Source organism: Andrographis paniculata, unplaced genomic scaffold, assembly GCF_009805555.1.
Source record: "Andrographis paniculata isolate CXL003 unplaced genomic scaffold, ASM980555v1 Contig82END, whole genome shotgun sequence".
Taxonomy (NCBI): Eukaryota; Viridiplantae; Streptophyta; class Magnoliopsida; order Lamiales; family Acanthaceae; genus Andrographis; species Andrographis paniculata.
Window position 1 is genome coordinate 3,789,579 of NW_026137620.1, and position 24,520 is coordinate 3,814,098.

The window sequence follows — 24,520 nt, forward strand, 5'->3', positions numbered from 1 at the left end:
CGGGCCACTTGCTGTATCTTTCCCCTCCTTAGATTCTGGTCATTTTATTTGAACAAAACCTCCAACCACTACAAGAAAAAATCATTTTTTTTAACAAAACTTTTTTGTTTCTAAATCTATTTTTTCCGTTACTAATGACATTAGAGACGGAATTAGTAATGAAATTACATTAGCTACGTGAACTTTAGGAACAGATTACAAATATATTATTTTTTTTTAGTGAATTGACTTGACTTTGAGGCTAACTGGGCCAAATTCTTGATGTCGTGAGTGTTTAGAGTCTCCCTCAAACAGGCATGTATGTTTCGAACCATCAAATTGGTTATCTTCCCCTTATCGATAATTGTCGGACACTGCCCTTTCATGAACCGAATTTACTCAATGAACTGAGAAGCATTTTCTTCAGGTAACTTTCTTGTTTCCAGCAAATCGGTTAGGGAAACAATCGGTATGTGATTAAAAAACTGCCCATGGAAAGCAAACTCCAATCATTCCCAATTTTGTATTTGTTCTGACTTGAGGTTGACAAACCAAGAGAAAGACATCTTAGTTAAAGATAATCCGAATAATTGAAGTTTGAAATAAGGATTGTTTTCGATTTCACCGAATTGGCCGTGACACTTCCCACATGTTCATTGTAGAAGCATCGTCCTCCCAAGTGAACATGTATAAACTTAAGGGTCGATAATTTCTTGAAAGATGATGTTCATTGATTATTCTTTTTCGAAAAGCCTATGATACAATGGTCGATTGGTTATCTGTGGATTCAATTCGAAATGCATTCTTAAAACCTGGGCAACATCCTCGGGGTTCACCCTAGGTGGTGGGTGATTTGGAATAGGAATGAGATCAAATGCATGTCCCCTAGGTCTTTCCTCACGCCCCGAAGAAGGAAGTAGATTTCTCGGTCTTGGTCCCAATGGGATGTTGTTGAGGGTGTGTGATAAGAGTTTTCCCTCGATCCATCTTATTAGCAAAAGTACTCCTAGGAATGGTACTGTCAACGTAGGATGGCCCGGCGAAATCGGATGTATCCGTGAAGATGATACTTCGGGGGGCGTTGATACGGGCTGCAAAGTGACTCCGAAATGTGATTGTTCAAGCATATTCTGCATCATCTTTTGTGGGTCGTGCAATATAGCTTGCATGGTGGCCGTTAGTTGGCTGCTCATCTGCTGGACGTAAGCCATCCATTTAACTGGTAAACTGACGGGTACTCTAGTAATGGATATGGCTGAAATGGATACCCAGTGGTGGGCACTGTAGCAGATGTATTGGACTGCAGTTGTGAGCTTTTTCATATGAATCCTTCCGATGATTCGGCCGGATCTTAGACGAATGAGAGCTTCTTCAAATGTAGAATCAATAATCTTGCCAGTGTTCCACTGTGTTGTCAATTTGTTGAATTGATTTTTTAAAAAAAACAGTGAAATTAGAAAAAGAAATTCAAACTTGATTTTTGGGCTTGAGCAGTTCTGAAACTAAATAAGGATTTAAAATAAAAAACAATAATGGAACGGTGATCTCCATAAATTCTCCTTGAAATTCATGTCTGGTCGAAGATACCCCTCCCTAGCCATCGGTAACTTATTTGTAGGAATATTGGGAACCGTGGATAAGACCAACTAGTTACAGAAATCACGGACTACTCATCGGCGGTTCTAAAATACTTCCCAAATTTAAAGGGGTGGTTGAAACTAACCTTGGAGATCCGAAATTGCCTAACGGCAGTTCGGTTAAAAACTTGGGTCGAATCTGCTTAGATTCGATGCCCTACGACATTCTGACTGGACCGATTAAGTGTTATGCGTTGATCATCACGGAGTGACGAATCCTCGGTAGGCGCAACTCTGTGAGTTGGGCCAAAGCACTAAGACCATCAACAATAAAGATACTCGCTACTGGATATTTTCACATCACTTTATACTCTTCTTCATTTTATACCCACGACAAAAAAAAATTGATTCTAGTTTTTTATATAATTTTTATTTTCACATCATTATATATATATTTAATCACAGTTTTTATTAATTTTTTAATTAATCAATACTACATTATTATTTTGTTGTAATATTTAATTTGTTAAAATAGTAATTAATACTTTTATATTATTCCTAATTAATATATTTTATTATCAAAATATATATTTTGTAATTTTATATTTTATTAAAACTATTATTTGTTAATTGATAAAATAAAATATAATGGAATAATTAAAATTTTTCATATTTAACAATATACTATTATAAATACAATAGAAATATTTGATATTAATATTATTTTTTAAAAATTAAATAAAATGATATATTTGATATTGGTGGTATTTTATAAAATATAAAATTTTATAATTTATAAAAGTTAAAATATAATAATATATTTAATAAAAGTTACATAAACAAATTGTATATATTTAATAAAAATATAATAATATATTTAATAAACATGTCATGTGTCTTAATTAAAATGGGACACATGACATAACGTAGGTATTTTTTTTTTATATATAATTTAATAGTTGGCGGGGATCTCCAAAGTGGAAATTCATGCGTTGCGGGTGCCTAAGTATGGTATATTTTATATTTTATTGCATAAATAATTAACTATATATATAACATGGTCATCGATAATCTTAAAAGGATATTTATCAAAATGTAAATTAATTTTTCAGTCAGTGTTATAAGTGAATTTTGTATTGAAATTGCCTTTCGCCTCTAAATTTGTACCCAAACTTGTCTATTGGAATCAAATTTGCATGTGCGGAAGACAATCACTCTAAGGTAGCATACCTGAACTAATGTGTGGTGACAGGTAGATTGTTTTCGTTGTTAACGTGTGTATATTTATTTACCAAATATCATCAAAATAATTTGATTGAACTTTGGCGGGATAATTGCATTAAGGCTTAGACCCTTGGTGATGAAATGACCCGTGGTAACTACGCGCAAAGTGGAGGTCCAAACCTCACTCTAAGCCTCAACATCCTTCGAAATCGGCCATCGACAAGGCTTTTCGATTTCTCACAGGAAAACCTCACCAACTCGCAGTTTCTCCCTCTCTGCTTCCCACACCAAAACTCCCTATCTATTTATGTTTCTAAAACTTCTCATCGGTTGTAACCAATTAGAGAACAATACTAACTAGAATATATATTGTGTTGGGTTTAAGGTTTTGGATTAGGGTATGGAAAGATTGATTTGGGTTTGGGTTAAACGGATTGGACCAAATCTGGTGGGCCGGGCTAAGGAGTGACCAACTATTGTATTATCGAGGGAGTCATTGGATTAGGTCTCGAACGACCAAAGTTTTCAACATACTCCACCTATTTTGGTCGTGATTTAACCAAATCCTAAATACATATTTACTAGATATATACTTACTAGCACAAATGGGTTTCACCATTGTCTTTTGTCCCTTCCTGCATCCATGAACATATATTATGTAGACAAAACATATCAAACATAGAACACATAAGTCATAACAAGCATCTAGCTTGATTACACAACATCTAGCACGTAGTACACACAAAATACTACAAACAATCACACAAGCAAGATTTAACAGATTCAACACAATGAACTTACAAATTTTAAGCGATCATACAAGCTACTAGACAATCTAATAACATACATGCATATACACAAATGAAAGCAATCACATGCCAAATACAAAACTTAGAGTCACATAACAAGAACTCCATCTTATTTGACATCAACTAGACAATACTCAGCACTAGACACAGAGAAAATCTTAGGCACTAAACTCTACGGCTCTAGCACACACCTATACGGGCTAAGCTCAAAGTCTTACGGCCTAAGCACCTGGATCGATCGAACACTATTCAGTAAGATCCCCGGAGACTCAATCAATCACACATCCTAACTTAGAAGATACTAAGAAATCTAACAGACTACATAGAAGAATACTCAACAACTAGGAGAAAATCTAAATGAACACTCAACAACTAAGAAGAATGCAAACCCTAGAAGAACGCTAATCAACTAGAAGTCTAGTTCGACCGAACACTACCACAAAAAAATATCCAGGAACATAATCATAAAGGAATCACTAAAGAATGAATACACATAGAAAAACAATCAACTCAGGATATAACAAGCTTCCAATTGCACAAAAACAATTAGTTCACAGAAAATCATGTAATTCAAATAATACACATAATCAATAAGGTACATACCAACTTATTTAACAAAAAGCACTCAGAAAATACATCACAACGATTTTCCACATAATGCCAATTTAACAATCAAATTTATCCACAAAGATCAATCAATGAATACAAGTAACTAATCACATAGAAAAAATACAACAAGCATCAATGCATTTCTATGTGTCTACAATTAGTTTCATGCATATTTCCATCAAACTAATTTCCCTCAAGAAACATAAAATTTGACTGTCACATTTGACATTTTATTTTTCACAAATGATCCTATAGAGGAATTTCTAAATCAACCACATAGTATAGAAAAAAGCACATGATGCAACAAAACCTAATTTTATTCTTGATACTCCTCCAACTATACATTCCTTTTAGGCATATTCCAACTAATACTTATCATTTAATTTTCTATTTCACTAAGAAAAATTTAGCATGCATATCTAACTCGCAAGGAAGTATTAATATGGTGGTTTTCTCAGTAAGAATTTAGTTGTCTGCTTGCTATATGCGTCTCGTGTAAGGGCATAAAGAAGTGACTCGACTGAAAGGAGAGAAATGAAGTGAACAACATATTTGAGATATACATCTACTACAATAATTAGCTATCACTACTAAAAAAATAATTCAAGGAATACACCAACTAACAAATAAACAAGGAATAAGACATAACTCCAAGAAAATCCACCAAGAAAAAAAAAAAAAATACAAGAAATACAATATATTCCAAAATTATTTACTAATCACCCAGAAATGCATAGCCAATCAACACAATATATATATATATATATATATTTAACATATTAATTAACTGACTGCGGATCTTGTGCTGACTCGGCCAAGTCAGTATAGTGTTGATTTGACCGGATCAACATATGTCATACACATAACCATAATATATTTACACATATTATAATATATACTGAGTTATAATATGACTAATATTGAAGTATAATATGACATATATTATATTATAAATAAGCTAAGATATGTATAAATATATGTTAATCACCTATATAGTATATGCTAATCCGGTCAAATCAGCACCATACTGACTTGACGGGATCAGCAGCTGATGCATACCCTATTTAACCAAATATTTACCAAGTAAAATATAATATACTGAAAAAATAGAGAGGATGAGAGTTTAGCCTTTTATCATGGATCGAGTCCTACAAAATTCGAACCGAAAAATTCTTTCAATTTCTGAATTAGTTGTCGGACTTTGATACCATTTTTGTGAATTTATATCCTGGATCGATAGAAATTATGTGAATAATACTTCGTATGCAAAAATATGACAGTGAATTAGTAGAAGAAAATAAGTGAATAAACCTCAAAATAATATACAACCTATTGTGATATTATTATAGAGATAGCAAATAGAAATATTAATTATCTCTACCGCTAACCACTATTTTATATATTGTATATAATATTATATAATATAATGTAGATATATAAATATATATGTATAGAAGTGTGTGGCTTGTATATATAATAATATATATAGTATACTGTGTGTGTATATAATGTATGTATTAAATATCTAATATGTTGTGCATACAAGAGAATAATAGAGAGGAGGGATATTGATTAGGTGGAGTAAAATGAATGTGGCCTTTTATTTCATTCATTCATCCTCTATTTAGATTACAAGTTACAGTAAGTAAAAGGACTTGTTTGAGCCACGTAGCATCCACATTTTGTACACAAAAACACTACGTGTGCAACACTGAGCCACGTAGCATCCACATTTTGTACACAAAAACACTACGTGTGCAACACTCTCCATTGGATGCTTTTATACAGAGAATTTGCCTCGTTAAAACCTTACTAGAAAAAAAACCTGTGGGAAAAAAATTCTAGTGAAGGAAAAAAAGTACAACATTTTTGTATCAATTTGCTCTTTCTGATCTGAGCATTATTTGAGATCCCTTAACCGACGCATCCCAATTTTCTTCATCAGTTTTTCAAATATTGCCGTCGGCAATGCCTTGTTAATATATCCGCCAAATTATTATCCGATCAAATTTGTTGCACATTAATTTCACCATTTTGTTGCAGATCATGAGTAAAAATGTTTTTTGGTGAAATATATTTTGTTCTATCTCCTTTAATATAACCCTCTTTCAATTGGGCAATACAAGCCGTATTATCTTCATACAATGTAGTTGGGGGAATTTTATCATTAGGTATTAACCCACAATTTTTCAGAATATGTTGAGTCAATGACCTCAACCAAACACATTCTCGACTAGCTTCATGTATTGCCAATATTTCAACATGATTTGAAGAAGTGACAGTTAAAGTTTGTTTCATTGATCTCCAAGAGATCACTGTTTCGCCACAAGTGAATATATAGCCAGTTTGTGACTTGGCTTTATGAGGATCAGATAAGTATCTTGCATCGGCAAAACCAATCAATTCATTTCGAGAATATTTCGAGTAAAATAATCTGAGATCAATTGTTATTTGGAGATAGCGAAAAATGTGCTTAATCCCGTTCCAATGTCGTCGAGTAGGCGATGAACTGAATCTTGCCAATAAATTTACAGCAAATGATATGTCAGGTCGGATGCTATTAGCAAGATACATCAATGCGCCCATAGCACTCATATATGACACTTGTGGGCCAAGTGTTTCTTCATTTCCCTCTTTTGGTCCAAATGGATCCTTTGTTGGATCGAGTGCTCTGACGATCATTGGGATACTTAGCAGATGTGACATATCCATCAGAAATTGTTTCGGTACCCTTTTGGTACAATTTGATTGGTGAATAAAGGTTCCACTCTCCAAATGCTCAATTTGCAAACCAAGGCAAAATTTGGTTTTTCCAAAATCTTTGATCTCAAACTCATTTTTTAGATATTTAACAACTTTTTGGATTTCATCAAGAGTTCCAATTAAATTGAGATTATCGACATATACATCGATGATTACAAATTCAGACCCTTTTTTCTTTATGAAAACACGTGGACAGATAGGGTCATTAATGTAACCTTATTTTGTTAAGCTTTCGCTAAGACGATTGTACTACATTCCATCCGATTGCTTGAGCCTATACAAAGATTTTTGCAATTTGATGGAATATGATTCTTTTGGCTTTGATTTGAATGATTCAGGTATGTTAATCCCTTTTGGGATTTTCATGTAGACGTCAATGTCTAAGGAGCCATAAAGATAGGCAGTAACCATATTCATCTATCGCATATCATGATTATTGTGTACTTCCAGGCTCACCAGATACTTGAATGTTATTTCATTAATGACTGGCTAATATGTTTCTTCAAAGTCAATGCCCGGTCTCTGGGAAAAACCTTGGGCTACAAGTCTTGCTTTATATCTTGTGATATCGTTACTTTCATTTCTTTTTCTCACAAACACCCACCTGTAGCCAACAGGTTTTACATTTACAGGTGTTTGGACTATAGGGCCGAATACTTGTCATTTATTCAATGAGTCCAATTCAAACTTAATTGCGTCTTTCCATTTTGCCCAATCATCACTTTGCCGATATTTATCAACTGATTTTGGTTCATAATCCTCGTCATCTTTCATTATATTGAATGATACATAATATGCAAATGCATTTTCAATATTTGTTTTCTTTCTGTTCCAATATTTTCCACTGGTGGTATAGTTAACGGAAGTTTCAATAACTTCATCATCACTTTCATCAGAATTTTTAGTATCAACCTCTTCATGGGTTGTACTGTCCTTTTCAGGTATCTGATCATTGTTGATCTTTTCACCAGTATTTACAATTTTCTTTTTTCGTGGATTCTTATCATTGGAACTCAACAGTCTGCCACGTTTTACCCGGGCAGTATGCTCATTAGCACTCGGCACCTTCCCTTCTGGGATATTTATTTTAGCCGGTGCATTTGCTGCTGCAATATATGATTTTGTAACTCTGGCAGCATCATTGAAAGCATCACGCAATTGGTTTGCAATTTTCTGTAAATGCATAATTCTTTGAACTTCAAGTTCACTATGTTTCGTACGAGGATCAAATTCAAGTGGTATTTTGCACGATTTTTATTTATTTTTATTTTTTTTCAGTTGATTACTGTCTCCCCCTAATGTCGGGAAATGAGATTCATCAAAATGACAGTTTGCAAACCTTGCAGTAAATAAATCACCCGTTTTTGTTCAATATATTTCGCAATCGAGGGTGATTCATACCAACATATATACCCAACCTTCTTTGAGGTCCCATTTTCGTGCGTTGAGGTGGCGCAATTGGCACATAAACAACATACCCAAAAATTCACAGGTGAGATATATTTAGTACTTTTCCAGAAACCAATTGAGTAGGGGAATAACAGTGATAGCTTGTCGGTCTTATTTTCACAAGGGCTGCTGCATGCAATATAACATGTCCCCAACATGATACGGGAAGTTTAGACCTCATTAATAATGGTCGAGCAATTAATTGCAATATTTTGATAAGGGATTCAACCAGACCATTAATGAAACTAAAGAATAGGAAATTTCTCAATCCTCAATTCACGGTCTCAACCAAACAAGAGAAATTGAGACATTAACATTTCTATGTACTAAACACCCCTTAGGAAGAATGCTAGCCCTATAAGAACACTAAGCAACTAGTTTTGGAGTTTAAAATTAAAAGTAAAAAAAAAAAACTCCATTCTCGCCACCGGAGCAAATGTTTCATTGAAATCGACGCCGGGCTGTTGCGAGTACCCGTTGGCAACAAGACGTGCCTTGTGTTTTTGCACTGAACCATCCTTTTTAAACTTTGTTTTGTAGATCCACTTCAGCCCAACAACATCCTTCCCTTCGTGTAAATTGACAAGTTCCCACGTCTGGTTCTTTTTAATCATATCAATTTCTTAGTTCATTGCTTGTACCCAGATTTCTTCTTTTGCAGCTTCTTGAAAGTTCTGTGGTTCCTGACAGAAAAATGCAAAAATCGCAGGAGGAGTATATGTCCTGCAAAGGTCGTACCTTTAGAATTGGATTTTTTGAATCCAGTTCTTCATTATTTGATTTGGTTGAGCCGAAGTTGGACTGGAAGGAGAATTCTCGCACTGGGTTGTGCGCTCATTCTGTAATCGCAATGGTTCTGCAAACTGACCAGGCTGATTTGATGGCTGTTCATGATCTGAATCATTCTTGGTCTTCCAATCCCATGCTCCACTTTCATCGAGTATTACATCTCTAGAAACAGTCAGCCGATTTTCCTTTGGATCGAAAGTGTGTACCCCTTGCTTTCATCACTGTAACCAATGAAAATATATTTCTCACCCTTGTTGTCGAACTTCTCATGTTTCTGAGCTGGTACATGAGCAAAGGCTATGCTTCCAAATATCTTCTAATGATCGACCACCGGCTTTCTCTTATTCCACGCCTCGAATGGAGTCTTGTTCAGCACAACTTTGGTGGGTGATCTGTTTAGCAGATAAACAATAGTATTAACTGCTTCAGCCCGAAAATTATTTGGAAGTCCTTTCCCCATCAACATGCTCCGAGCCATCTCAACCACAGTGCAATTTTTTCTTTCAGCGACCCCGTTTTGTTGTGGGGTATAACTCACAGTAAGCTGTCTCGAGATGCCATGTTCCTTGCAATGTTGTAGGAATGGAGTAGATATAAACTCTCCTCCATTGTCAATTCGGAGTGTCTTTACTTGGCAGCTACTTTGATTCTCTGCCATAGCTTTGAACTTCAAAAAAGATTTGAATGCTTCTGATTTTCTTTCAAAAAATACACCCACATCATCCTAGCGAAATCATCGACAAACAAGATAAAATATCTCTTCTCGTTGATCGATGGTGTCTTCATAGGGCCGTATATATCCGAGTGTACCAGCTCAAGTGGTGCTTTGGCTCTCCATGAGGTTTTGGGAAATGGCAATCAATGCATTTTCCCATAGATACAACCTTCACATATTTTTTCTTCGAACATCTTGTAATCCCATAACCATTTTTCTTTGCTTCAAAATGCGCAGTCCTGCCAAATTTAAGTGACCATATCTTAAATGCCACAAGAATGAATTTTCCACGACTTCATTCTTCAAAGCAAAGTGATTGCTTGAAGGCATAGTAAGGAAACCTTTGTTGCAGACATCTCAACTTCAGCCCCTAAGTCATTATTCTTCGTGAAAATTCTTGCCATTCCATCACCCAAAATGACCGAATAAACACTTTGTATAAGCTGGCCCACACTCAAGAGGTTTTGCGCTAGATTAGGCACATAAAGAACGTCATGAATTAAATTTTTGTTACCTCCTTTGGTAAAGACTGCAATCGCACCCTTTCCTTCAGCGGTTTGAACATTTCCATCTCCAAGCTTTATGTGTGAACTACAACTCATGTCAAGTTGCTCAAATTGGCTTTCATTGCTTGTCATGTGGCTACTGCAGCCACTGTCCAGATACCATAGGTCGGATTTCTGATCTTCATCTTTTACGCTCATGTAAAATAATGTCTCAGATTCGGCATTCTGCTCCTTCAAGAAATTTGCTTCAGTTTGCCCCTTCTTTTGATACCAACAGTCCCGTTGTGAGTGATTAGGAATTCGAAACCTCCTGCACTTATGAAAGCAGTCCTTCGAATCATGATTGGACTTCTTGCAGATAATGCAATATGGGCTGCGTGCTGGTTGTTTCTCAAGATTCTCGTCCCTGTTCTTTGGAACAAATTCTTTCTTTCGTTCTCCTCCTCGGTTGGGTTGATCGCGTTTATAAAAATTCCATCTTTGTGGTGCATTTTGGTGAGATTTTGCTGAAACAAAAGTCTTCGATTGAAAGGCCTGCTCAAGGGACTGATTTTGAGCTCTTTCAATCCTTTGTTCGTGATCCCGAAGTGAGCTCATTAACTCATGAAGTGATATCACAGAAAAATCTTTGGATTCCTCTATGGCAGCAACACAATGGTCGAATTTAGGAGGTAAACTTCTGAGAATCTTCTTGATTACCTTTTTGCTTTGGATGGTGTCTCTCAGACTTTCAATGTGATTGACAATGTCAACAGCCCTTGTAAAAAATTTACTCACATTTTCACTCTCTTTCATCGCCAAATTGTCGAAGTCCCTCCACAGAGATTGAAGGCGAATAGAGATAACTCTGTCACTGCCATGAAACTCCTCCTTCAACACGTCCCATGCATCTTTTGCCTTCTTTTTATTGAAAATCCATGGATAAATTGTCTTACCCACTCCTTGCTTGATTTAGCGAAGTGCAGTGCAATCCTTTTTCTTATTTTCTTTGTATTGTTTTTGCTGAGCAACGCACATTCTACAGGTGGTTCTTCGAATCCATCTGCTACAATGTCCCAAAGATCATGTGAAATGAAGAAATCTTGCATTTCACTACTCTAATAATTGTAATGATCGCATTCAAACATTGGAACCTCACTCGGGGAATATTTAAACATGGTAGGAAAAAAACTGGACATTGTTTTGAGGCTCTGATACCAAATTTGTTGGGTATGATAGATAGTAGAAGGATTTGCAGAAGAAAAAATTACGTGCTGCTCACTATGCTCTAAAGATAAGTTCTTTATTTTCTCATTAGTGAAGTAAGAAATACATCCATACGTATATAACCAAGAGACTTTTTAGACAACTTCATAGGACTCTTGATCTAAGTGCCATTACTTCAAGGTGTTAACTTAAAGTTCATATTCAATTATTTTGAAAGTTAAAAATTATTGTTTCAACAAAATTAAACCTCCCCGTCCGATTCTTTCTCTTTGAAAATTTGGGAAACTACAAATCGGACGAAGACAGTGATTCCCAACGTCGATGGTCGACTCCAGACGGCGGTTACAGGTGGCATGAATAGTAGGCAATACCGGGAAGGCGCGACAACAACCTCAATTGGTTCTTCAGCTTGACAGACAGCTGTGGTTTCCGGCTAGGACTTCTTCACCGGCAGACACCTTTCGTATGGATCCGAACGGCGGCGCCTCCAACCCAATTGACACCGAAATAGTACTGAACAAGTTTTTTCTCGCCACGGACAGTGTCGACTTCTTCCTGAAAAGCTTTGAAATTTCTCCTTCCAAATAGCTAGCATCGAAACAGTCGGATTGCAAGCTGCTTCTCCGATGTACTTTCACCGGTTGAACTAATTGGATTAAGGCTCAGATCTTTGGTGACGAAATAGCCCAAGGTAAGTTTTCCAAGGTGGAGGCGGCTCCTCACTCTAAGCATATTTTGGAAAATAATTTTGGCAAAATCGGAGATATAACGAAATCCGAAAAACAAAAATCAGATAATTTTGAAATCGAATATAGGAAGCGGAATCAATTCCGAGCTTCGCACGGCACGCGATTTCCTTGAAGCAAATTCAATCCTCCAGCGATCACCTCCCAGGATATAACGAATTGTGAACGGAATAACAGATTATGCAAATCGAACTAGAAAGCTTTTCGAAGGAAATTTTTAGAGAATTTTCTCTGAGGATTTAGAATAGAGATTTTCAAATTTGTTGAGAATTGTTTTTTTGTTTTTTTTTTTTCTCGTATTGGGAACGATATATTTTGTATTTAATCATGTGAAAAGAAAAAAATACCCACGTCTGCACGTTGCATTCAGTTGCAACAAATTATTTTATCTGATTATTTAATTTTTTAATTCAAAATAAATTAATCAGATATAATGTGGGACAAATCCATTTATTCATCTTTCACTCTTTTTTTTTTAATTAAATAGCCAAAAGTCCTCCCATGAAAGAGGAAGACGATGACTCGATGAAAGTAAGATGAATTTTACATAAGGTAAATAGGTTTTCTTTTGAACTTTCTTTCGAACAGTACATAGTCTTTACCCATTATCCAGTGGACACGTGGTCCTTGAACTGTTCAATTTTCTAGTAAGTGGACTACATACCGACACATAATTCATGTGTCTAGTTCCATTCTCATTGTTTGGTGCATTTTGGCTATGGAATCCGTCTTGGTTCTGTGAGAGTTTCTACAGAATTGAGTCTGAACAGTTTTCCTTTGAAGCGGCTTCACATCTTTCTCACATAGGTAATATTTCTAGTTACCGAGTGATGCAACACTCACTTAGGGATTATTAAAGCAATTATTTGCAATGCTCTCTATTATGTTACAGTTTGTTGATAAGAATGGGTAGAGGTTATTAGCCCCCTCATTGAAACACATAAGTCTTATAGGCAGGTGTCCCATTGAACCTAGTTTTTTGGGATCTTCAATCTTTCTAGGTTGGGTTTTCCTTTATAAAACGTTTTCCTCAGCAACCTTAAGCCCCATTCCTGTAGTCAGTTGATAAACTGCATTATGATTTAACCCTTTTGTTAGTGGATCCGTTAGGTTATCCTTTAACGCAACATGGTCTAGCGCAATAACCTTAGTTGTAATAAGTTGTCTTATGGAATTGTATCGCCTACGTTGGCCTTGCTTTTGAGCATCAAATGTCGCCTACTTTCCAAGTTCGATCTATGCTCGCTTCAATATGGAAACAATTGATCAGTCTCGCCATGTCCATTTCCTTCCGTTTGTATTTCAAGTAAATCTTGATATCACTTCAGCTAGGCGACAAATTTTCAATTATCATCGCCACTTGGAAGACTTCACTTAGCTCCATCCATCGGCTTGGATTTCATGCGGAATCAGCTGAAACGCATCAAGCTGCTTCGTGACACTTTTTCTATTCACTATCTTGAAATCCAGAAACCGTCTCACAATAAATTTCTCGGCACCAACATCCTCGGTTATATACTTTTTTCTCCAACGTCTCCCACAGCTGGTTAGCCATTTGCGTATGTTGGTAGAGACCACCATATAGGGAGTCGCTCAAGCCGTTCAGTACATAATTTTGCATATGAAGTCTGAACCTTTCCAAGCTTTCAAAATTTGTGCTTTCCATTCTTCCGAGGATCCTTCAGGCACGATAGGTGTAGCCGATTTGCCAGATTCAGCGTGGTCAGACACAACAACATCTTCTGCTGCCATGTTAAAATTATGCCAGTATAATATTTTCTAGCTTTTCGGTTACGGCAGCAACAGGCTGCTTGAAGTTGCAGCAACAGACTGCATTATGTGGTCCCCAACAACAACGGGATGTATACCCTCAAAGTCATCTGGTTGCTGTCCAGTAGACGCAATGAGACCTGCGCAGGTCCTATAGCCATATGCTGCAGAAGAGGCAGAACAACAGCAGACTGTCTCACGCGGGTATCAACAGAATTTTTTTTTTTTCAGCAACAGACTGGTTGGAAGTCGCAGCAGTACGCTACGCTCCCTCCATCGCTGTCTTGAAGGCCTGTTTGTATGCTGCCTTCAGAGCCTTTTTGGCAACAGCTATCTTGGCTGCCTTACCGGTTGGGTGGGGTGGCTAAGATCGTGGAACAAAGAGAACGGGAGTGTGACACTCGCTGGAGTTAACCTCCTTGTTCTCTTTTCCATCTGCGCCAATCTGAATATCATCATTCAGATTTCTGTCACCTCTATCGCACGCAACGTCGATCATACATTCGTCATCACGTAGGTTCTGGGGATCATGTGAGAAGGGAGTTCTTTTTTTTTTTTTTCGCCATCTTAGATTTCATAAATTCACTTCAAGATTGTTGGAAATTAGTTTTGGCAAACTCGGAGATATAGTAAAATCCGAAAACCAAAAATCAGATGATTTTGAAATCGAATATAGGATGCAAAATCAAATCTGAGCCTCTCGTGGCACACAATTTCCTTGAAGCGAATTCGGTCCTCCATCGATTGCCTCCCAAGATAGAATGAATTGTGAATAGAATAACATATTCCGCAAACTGAACTAGAAAATTTTTTTGAAGGAAATTTGCAGAGAATTTTCTCTGAGGATTTAGAAGAGAGATTTTCAGATTTGTTGAGAATTGACTTTTTTTTTTCTCGTATTTCATATATGATATTATTTTGTATTTGATCATCCGAAGAGAAAAAATTGTCCACTTCTGCACGTTGCATTTAGTTGCAACAAATTATTTCATCTAATTATTTAATTTTTTCCAAGTCAAAATATATTAATCATATAAAATGTGGCACAAATCCATTTATTCATCTTTCACTTTTTTTTTTTAGTTACATACCCAACTATCCCTCTATGAAAGAGGAAAACGATGACTCTATGAAAGAAAAATGAATTCTGCATAGGATAAGTAGGTTTTTCTTTAAACTTTCCTTTAAGTAGTACGTAGTCTTTACCAATTGTCTAGCAGACATGTCCTTAAAGTGTTCATTTTTTTTTGTAAGTGGGCTACATACCGACACATAATTCATTTTCCTAGTTCGATTCTCATTGTTTGGTCCATTTTGGCCATGGAACTTGTCTTGGTTTTGCGAGAGTTTATAAAGAACTGAGTCTGAACAATTCTTATTTGAAACGTCGCCACTTCTCTCTCACATAGGTGATCTTTCTATGTTACCAAGTGATATAACACTCACTTATTGATCATTAAAGCAATTATTTGCTATACTCTCTACTCTGTCACTGTTCGTTGATAGGAATTGGTAGAGGTTATTATCTCCCTCATTGACACATATAAGTCTTATAGGCGGGTTATCTTATTGAACCTAGTTTTTAGGATCTCTAATCTTTCTAGGTTGATTTTTCCTTTATAAAACGGTTTTCTCAGCAGGCTTAAGTTCCATTCCTATAGTCAATTTATAAACTACATCATGATTTAACCCTTTAGTTAGTGGATCCGTTAGGTTATCCTTTGACACAACATGATCTATTGCAATAACCTTAATTGTAATAAGTTGTCTTATGGAATTGTGTTGACTACATTGGCATTGCTGCGGAGCATCAAATGTCCTCTACTTTCCAAGTTAGATCTATGCTCATTTTTAATTTGGTGGCGATTGATCAGTCTCGCCATGTCCATTTCCTTCATTTTGTATTTCATGTAAATCTTGAAATCACACAAACTAGGCGACAAATTTTCAATTATCGTCGCCACTTGGAAGGCTTCACTTAGCTCAATCCCTCGGCCTTGATTTCATGTGGAATCAGCTGAAACGCATCAAGCTGCTTTATAACACTTTTTCTGTTTACCTCTTGAAATCCAAAAACCGTCCCACAATAAACTTTTTGGCACTAACATCCTCGGTTATGTACTTTTTTCTCCAATATCTCCCATCGCTACTTAGCCATTTGCGCATGTCGGTAGGCACTATATAGGTCGCTCAACCCATTCAATACATAATTTTGCACATCAAGTTTGAACCTTTTCAGGCGTTCAGAATTTGTGTTTTATGTTCTTTCGAGGATCATTCAGGCACAACAGGTACAACAAACCTGCCATATTCAACGTGGTCAGACACAACAACATGTTCAGCTGCCACGTTAAAATTTTGTTAGTTGAATTTTTTCTAGCTTCTCAGTTGCTGCAACAATAGGCTGCTTGAAGTTGCAGAAACTATATGCTGCGGAAGAGGCATAACAACAACAAGTTGCCTCACGTAGGTATCAACATAATTTTTATTTTTTCTTTTTTTTTTCAACAACAGCCTGGTTAGAGGTTGCAACCACAGGCTGCGCTCCTTCTATTGCGGTCTTGAAGACCTGTTGCTACGCTGTCTTCATAGCCTTTTCGGCACCAACCTTCTTGGCTGTCTTATGAGTTGGGCGGGGTGGCTAAGATCGTGGAACAAGGAGAATGAGAGTGTGACACTCGCTGGAGTTAACCGCCTTGTTCTCTTTCCCATTTGCACAAATCTGAATATCATTATTCAAATTTCTGTCGCCCTCTATTGCACGTTGCGTCAATCATTCCTTCGTCATCAGGGGGATTACGTGACAATAGGGGAGTTTTTTTTTTTTTTTTTGCCATCTCATATTTCATGAATTCGCTTCAAGATTATTGGAAAATAGTTTTGGCGAAATTTGAGTTATAACAAAATCCGAAAAATACAAATCAGATAATTTTGAAATCGAATATAAGATGCAAAATCAAATTCGAGCCTTGCACAGCACACGATCTTTTTGAAGTGAATTCGGCTCTTCACTGATCGCCTCCAAGGATAGAATGAATTCTGAATAGAATAACTGATTCTGCAAAGTGAATTAGAAAGCTTTTGGAAGAAAATTTGCAGAGAATTTTCTCTGAGAATTTAGAAGAGAGATTTTCATTTTCTTTAGAATTGTTTTTTTTTTCCTCGTGAAGAGAAAAAAATATAATATATATAATAAAAAGTTGCCCATTTCTGTTTGTTGCATTCCGTTGCAACAAATTATTTTTCCTGGTTATTTAATTTTTTTAAGTCAAAATATATTAATCAGATAAAATGTGGGATAAATCCATTTATTTCTCTTTCACTTTTTTTTTAATTAAATATCTAATAATATGACACCCACCAGAATCGGCTATCGAAAAGGCACGATTTCTCACCGGAAAATCTCACCAACTCGCGGTTTCTTCCTCTTTGCTCTCCTACTCTTCCTCTCTCTGTATCTATCTATGGGTCTCCACCTATATCCAAACTCCCCATCTATTTCTATATCTAAAACTTCGCATATGTTAGTAGCCAATTAGAGAACAAAACTAACTATGAATATATATTTGGTTGGGCTTAGGATATAGAAAGATAGATTTGGGTTTGGGTTAAAGGATTGGACCGAGTTTGATGGGCTGGGCCAAAGAGTGAATCAGCTATTGTATTATTAACAAATTTGTTCGATTATGTCCGGAACTGCCAAAATTTACAACAGATTCCTAACTTTTCCAGCGTGGGATCATACTTTTGATGTTTAAGCGTTTACTTTTAATTATTTTAATTTTAAAAAAGACTAAGGGTGTATTTGATTTGTGTTTTGGTTTGAATAAATTTTTTTGATGTAAAGTATAGCAAATTGTGTAGATAATATAAAAATAATGAATATGTGTATTATATTATTTTTTTCTAAAAAATGTGTTTGATTTTTTTTTTTTTTTTTAAGAAACAAACCATAAAATATCACATTTTACCAGTAAAACTAAAATGAAGAAAGGTAAGGGACAATGGTAAATAATAATAACAAGAGAAAAAATTACGAACATATTATTCTAAGTACATTATTCAAGGCTGTTGACGTAATACAAAGAACAAACATAGATTCAGATTAACTCCTCATTTATGCTTTATACACATAGTAATGAAAATTAACTTTTGTTTGGTGATTGTGTTTTTGCTCTCCGTTTTCAATATTATTCATATACAATAACTTAATTTTTTTTTAAAAAATATTATATTATAATTGAAAACTCTTTTTTTTTTTTTTTGTATTTGTAATTTGTGAGGATTTGAATTTTAAAAGTTTTGAGGTAGAATAACAAATTAATATGGTATTTTATATTGATTCTATTCTTTATTATCTTTCTGCAAATAAGTATTTTAAGGGACAAAATCATATTTTATCAATTTTTTAATAAATTTTTTATAATATCATTAAAATATGGTTATTATTTCTGCGTGTCAACCAAACGTACGTAATTTTAGCAGAGGGAGTACATAGTAAAAATGGTTTTAAAATGTAAAAAGTGCAATAACCAATTATAGCAAGATTATCCCAATTCATAAGCACACTAATCTTGACCACATCTTCGCAGTATGAAGGGTTTTTATTCCTTCTTCCTCGTCCTTAAATTGTGGAAACTGTAAATTAGAACATGCAACATGCATGTATGTTTTGCAAACAAATGCACCCACCCCACCCCACACCACCCCACATTAATTTCCTTTGTTGGTGTGAGAAGAAACAGCGATCGATCATATGCATTGCAGATTTCTGACAGTGTCGGCTCTTTAATTAATTTGATGTCCTCATGAAACGTGATGCATCTGATTTCGCCAATACTTTATTTGGTGGGTTTATTTGTTGCTCTATTCTATAAATATGGAATCATGGAACACACATTGATTATCACTTTATCACTGTAGAAATATATCTATATATATATTTGTAATTGTGCTGCAATATTATCATCGGCCATCGTCTTCTTCATCCAGCCAGAATCGACACTGTGTAAAGAAAAGAAACATGAGCAGAATTTGTGGCACCGAACAGCCACTTGTTTTTCGTGATTCCAAAAATACTGCTTCAATCCCATTGCTCCAAGACCCCATCGTCAATCTTGATCAGTATGTTCTCAAAATTCACACTGTTAGATATACAGATTCATAGATTAATTTCTGTGTTTAAACTGATTTGATTTTACATTTTCGATGTAGAATAGTTGTTGGATTAAATATGTTTTATTGAAAATCTATGTTAGGTGTTGTTTTCAGAGGAAAAGAAATAGTAAAAAAATGTATCTGATTTTATGACAACAGTGGAGATCCGATGATGTATGAGTCTTACTGGAAAGAGGTGAGCGATAAGTATGGGGTGAGCACCGCCATCCCCGGGTTTCAATGCCTTAGTTATTTCGCCAATGCAAAAGGACTTTGCTGGTTTCTGGAGCCGAAGCTCGAAGAAGAAATAAAGAGGCTGCACAACAACGTCGGAAATGCACTTGTAAGAGATTGTCATGTCGTGGTCGGGACAGGCTCGAGCCAGCTCATTCTAGCTGCATTATATGCACTCTGCGACTCTTTAAACGAACCACATCCTATCGATGTCGTCTCAGCCTTTCCATACTACTCCGTGAGCCTTAGTTCATGCATTTTTTAAATTCGAAAAAATTACAGTTCGAAAAGTTGGCACCACATTATCCCTGTAATTAGTATTTTAAAGAAATATTGCACAAAATTTCTTAAAAATTGCATGAGATTCTCTTGTATTTTTTAAATATAACATACAATTTCTAAAAAGAAAAATTTTGTGCAATATTTTGAAAAAATAAGAAAGTAAAATGGTGCAAACTCTTCAACTCTTCAACGGATAAGTGGGTCATAAATAATTTTATCTTTAAATTTTGATCTTTATGCATGAATGTTTGACTTATGAATTTAAGACCGGATCTTGAACATATATGTGAATACAATAACAATAATAATAATAATAAAAAAAAAAGATAGGAAGTCAACATTGGCAGAATTTGGACAACGTTTCGGTGTGGTGAGACAGACAAACCATGTCTTGAGCTGAAGCTGTTGTTGGGAAGATGTCCAAGATCTCCCCAGCATAGCAACATGGGATTGTAACGATTAAATATATAGTTAATTATGCGAAATTAATTAATGCCCTTTTCGAATAAATCTTATGTATGTATGTTACAATACAGCTGTAAATTAATTAAATGTACATTTTGTTGTCGATATTTGGGGGTAAATTCATTTTTTTTGCATGCAGTCATATCCGGAGATGATAGAGTTTGTAAAGTCGGGGCTCTTCAAATGGTCGGGAGACGCTCGTGGCTTTGATGATAAGGATGGGAGGCCGTACATAGAAATTGTGACCTCTCCCAATAATCCCGATGGACTTGTAAGAGAAGCCGTCGTTAACGGACAAGGAGGGATGCTTGTTCACGACCTTGCCTACTACTGGCCACAGTACACAGCCGTGACTTCCCCTGCCCATCACGACATTATGTTGTTCACTGCTTCTAAGTGCACGGGACATGCAGGATCACGTATCGGGTAGGCTTCAACTTTTTTTCTTTTATTTTTTTTATTATATTATTTTATTATTTTTTTTTATGATATGGGAATCCGCAACAGCCATCCGAAAGTGCGCACTGGCTTCAACTTTTCTCATCTGTATTTGGGTTTTTTTTTTTTTTTTTTAATATAATAATTAGTGTATAAGATGCATTGAGTAAGTGACAACAATTGAAATATTTGATTAGTGACAAATATTTAAGATATTAAAGTTTACTAAATTAATTATAGTAAATTATCATATAATTTTATTAATTTTTTATATAAGTGAGGTTGTTGATCGTGTTAAAATAAGAATTAATATATAATTAAGAAAAAAAACTTAGAATGTATGCTTAAATATTTAAAAATTATATTTCAATAAAAATATATACAATATAACTATTACCTCTGTATAGAATAAAATTTTATATAATATAAATAAATTTTATTAAAAATGAAAGGTTTTGTGGGGATAAAAAGAGTATATTTTTTATTTAGGAGATACATATGGTTCGTTTGTTATTTGAAGTATTTTTTTAGATAAGTTATGAAGAATCGTGTTGATAATAAAAAATACTAATATTTTATATTGAATATTGATTTATTTGATGTATTTCTTTAGATAAGATATGAACAATCATTTTGGTAATAAAAAAGATTAATATTTTACATTGAATATTGACTTTTTTTTGGTGAAAAAATGAAGTATATATTATATATATTAGGAATCATATCGGGTTACAAAATTGTTGAGCAAACAAAGAAATTGAAGAGTTTTGACTACATAAAGTATGATATATCTTCTAGTTAATTAAGTTATCTATATTTGTTAAATATATTTTGAATTACTATAATTTTTAAAAAATAGTAACAATGTCTTTTATAGGATATAGTAAAATAGAATACATATGAACTTTTTTTTTTTTTTTATTACCACGGAGAGAGTAGATTTTTTAGATGTGATATTTTAAGAGGAAAATTGTGAAATTGCATAATAAAAAAATAAACAATGTAAACAAACTTTTCGATTTTCAACAAAATATGATGGTACTAAATTCACCTGACTGTTTATCTTAAGATGGGCACTTGTTAAAGATGAAAAGGTTGCGAGAAAAATGGTGAAGTTCATAGAGATCAATACCATTGGTGTGTCCAAAGAAGCACAGCTGAGAGTAGCCAACATACTCGAAATTGTTTCTCTAAGCTGCCAAAGGCACAAGCCTCGGGAGCTCGAGAACTTCTTCGAACACAGCCGGAATCTTTTGGCCAAGAGATGGAGGAAGCTAAGGGAAGCCGTTGAGAACACTGATATCTTCACCATCCCTAAATTCCCCCGTCGGTACTGCACTTACGCCCGAGACTTCACCGAACCATATCCTGGTAAGGAAATGCAAACCTTTAAAATATATTTAGAACCAATATATATATTTATGGTAGTTATCTTAAATTCGTAAAATTTTTGCCTTATTTAGACGATTTATATATCTATTCTTATGATTTTAGTTTCATATTCTAACATTTTTTAAGGGTGTGTTTGTTCGTGGATTTTAGTTTTTGGTTTTGAATTTTTGAATAGTAAAATATTGAATTTGAATAGTTGTTTTGATGTGATATAAATAGAGGTTGATGCAATGTTTTTTTTAATGTAAACAAATTTATAGTGTAATATAAAAAAAAAAAAAAAAACAAGTAACTGTAAGAATCTGAATAGTAAAAACATGTAGTAAAAAATTCACAAAAAGAACACAACTTTAACATTCTCAAGAAATGGATTCTTGTACAATTTATACACAGTCTGCACTGCAATTATGGAATGACACAAATTTGCAAAATGCCGACAGCTTTTGCTTGGATTAAATCGAAAGAAGGCACAGACTGCGAGAAGCTGCTGCGAGGGCAGTGTAAGACTATGACAAGAAGTGGAGAGCGATTTGGGAGCGACATAGAGTATGCGAGAATAAGCATGTTGAGTAAGGACGAGGAGTTTGAAATGTTTGTGCGGAGACTGGCTGCCATAAAGATGTAAGGAGAAAGGTTGTGTTTGTGCTTTCGATATGTCTCTATCTGCACCCAGGTTACTATATATCCAATGTGGTGAGAAGAAGAAGAAGATGATGATGCAATGCAGACTTTCCTGATTAAGGTTTTTCATTACATGCAGCAGCTGTGGCTGTTGCCATTTCTTTTAGTTTCTGTAAGAACTGTAAGCAATACATTCGTTATACTTGTTGACGATTTTAAATTTGGAGTCTTGTCTTAAAAACATTATTAATACACGTTACTCTTCCAAGTTTACGATGAATTAATACACACAAAAAAAAAATGTACAATTTAAAGAAGATCTCAATAAAGTCGACTATTATTTAAAAAACTCAACAAGCAACAATATTAATGGAGTCACAGACAGGAGGTCTTCCAATGAAACCAGTGAATTCACCTGACAAAGAAGGTTGCAATCGTAGTTGCAATATAGGCAATCTGACAAGGTAAGCACAAACTTAGACTGGTACAAATTTATGTTGTTGGGAGGTGTTGATCCTAAAATTTGGAGGTTCCAAGAATGTTTGTTGATTTGTCGGTATGGGTTCCGAAAGTACTCCAAAGAGGCTGTCCGTTGTCGGATTTTGGGCGGCTCATTCGGTGGAGCCTGCACAGCTTCGATCTCACACGAGCCTTCGAACCTAAACGACCGATTTCGATGGATTTAAACTAACATCTACTAAAACTCGGATAAATCTACTGAAAAGCGGATAAAAATATGCTAGAGACATAAAGCCATGAAATTCGAATTAAAATGCCCAAAAATGAAACTAGAACATGAAAAGAAAATAGAGAAAAATACGAGTTGATCTTCTTGTGCCTATGTGTTTTGTGTTGTTTCCTTATTTTAATCCTAAGCTAGAATAACCACCTCTCCCACTAAAAGGGGCGGTTACAATTATTCTTCCACTGCTCTCAACCGTCTGGTAACCTCTCACTACTACCTCCAACTTCCTGGTAACCTCCCACTACTACCTCCAACTTCCTGGTAACCTCCTTCCACTGCCTCCTAACTATCTGATAACTTCATTCCATCAGCTACTTGGTAACCTCCTTCCATAAGCTCCTAACCACCTGGTAACCTCTTTCCATAAGCTCCTAACCACCTGGTAACCTCCTTCCATCAGCTCTCAACCGCTTCCATTGCCTCTGGACCGAGTTCCACTTGCTCTGAACTTCTTCCATTGCTTCTGGACCAGATCTACTGCTTACTCCGACTTGTTTCCATCGTACTCCTAGCCGGTCCACGGGGATGTATCCTCAACAACCTCGAATTAGATGGAATCTTCGGTTTTCCTCTTGTTGGCTTGTTCTATAGAGTTTTTTGAATAAAGTATGAGAGCGCATAGGCACTCCACTAATGGTAAGTACGAAATTATCAACCCGGGGCCAACGGAGGTAGTTATCCCATGATCTGTGGAAGCTGTTGCTTTCTATCTTGTGGAGGCAACATTCTTCTGCTTTGTGGAAGCACCGCAGTCCAATGGAGGTAGTTGTTTTCAACCCAATGAAGACATCACTTTCTGATCTTATGGAAACATTGTTCCGGGATAGAGTTGTCATAGTCTAAGGAGTTGCTACCCTAAGGTCCATGGAGGCTGCTGCTTTCGGCCATGTGGAAATACCACAATCCAATGGAAACTGTTGCCTTCGGCTCTGTGAGTTCAAGTGCTTTTGGACCCATGTCCAACGGGAGGATGAGGATAAGGATGGGAAGACAATAACTACTTTTTTTTTAGGTCTCAAATTCTTTTTTCTTTTTTCTTTTTTT

The 24,520-nt window shown here is 35.4% G+C and overlaps 1 protein-coding gene across 1 annotated transcript; it reads left to right on the forward strand.

Moving 5' to 3' along the window:
* The first annotated feature begins 19,042 nt into the window (after window positions 1–19,042).
* LOC127241180 (L-tryptophan--pyruvate aminotransferase 1-like) lies at window positions 19,043–22,951 on the forward strand. The gene is made up of 5 exons (XM_051260101.1): window positions 19,043–19,266; window positions 19,459–19,771; window positions 20,420–20,706; window positions 21,788–22,089; window positions 22,551–22,951. The coding sequence occupies exons 1-5, from the start codon at window positions 19,166–19,168 to the stop codon at window positions 22,733–22,735; spliced, it is 1,188 nt and encodes a 395-aa protein (XP_051116058.1). The 5' UTR covers window positions 19,043–19,165; the 3' UTR covers window positions 22,736–22,951.
* The last annotated feature ends 1,569 nt before the right edge of the window (window positions 22,952–24,520 follow it).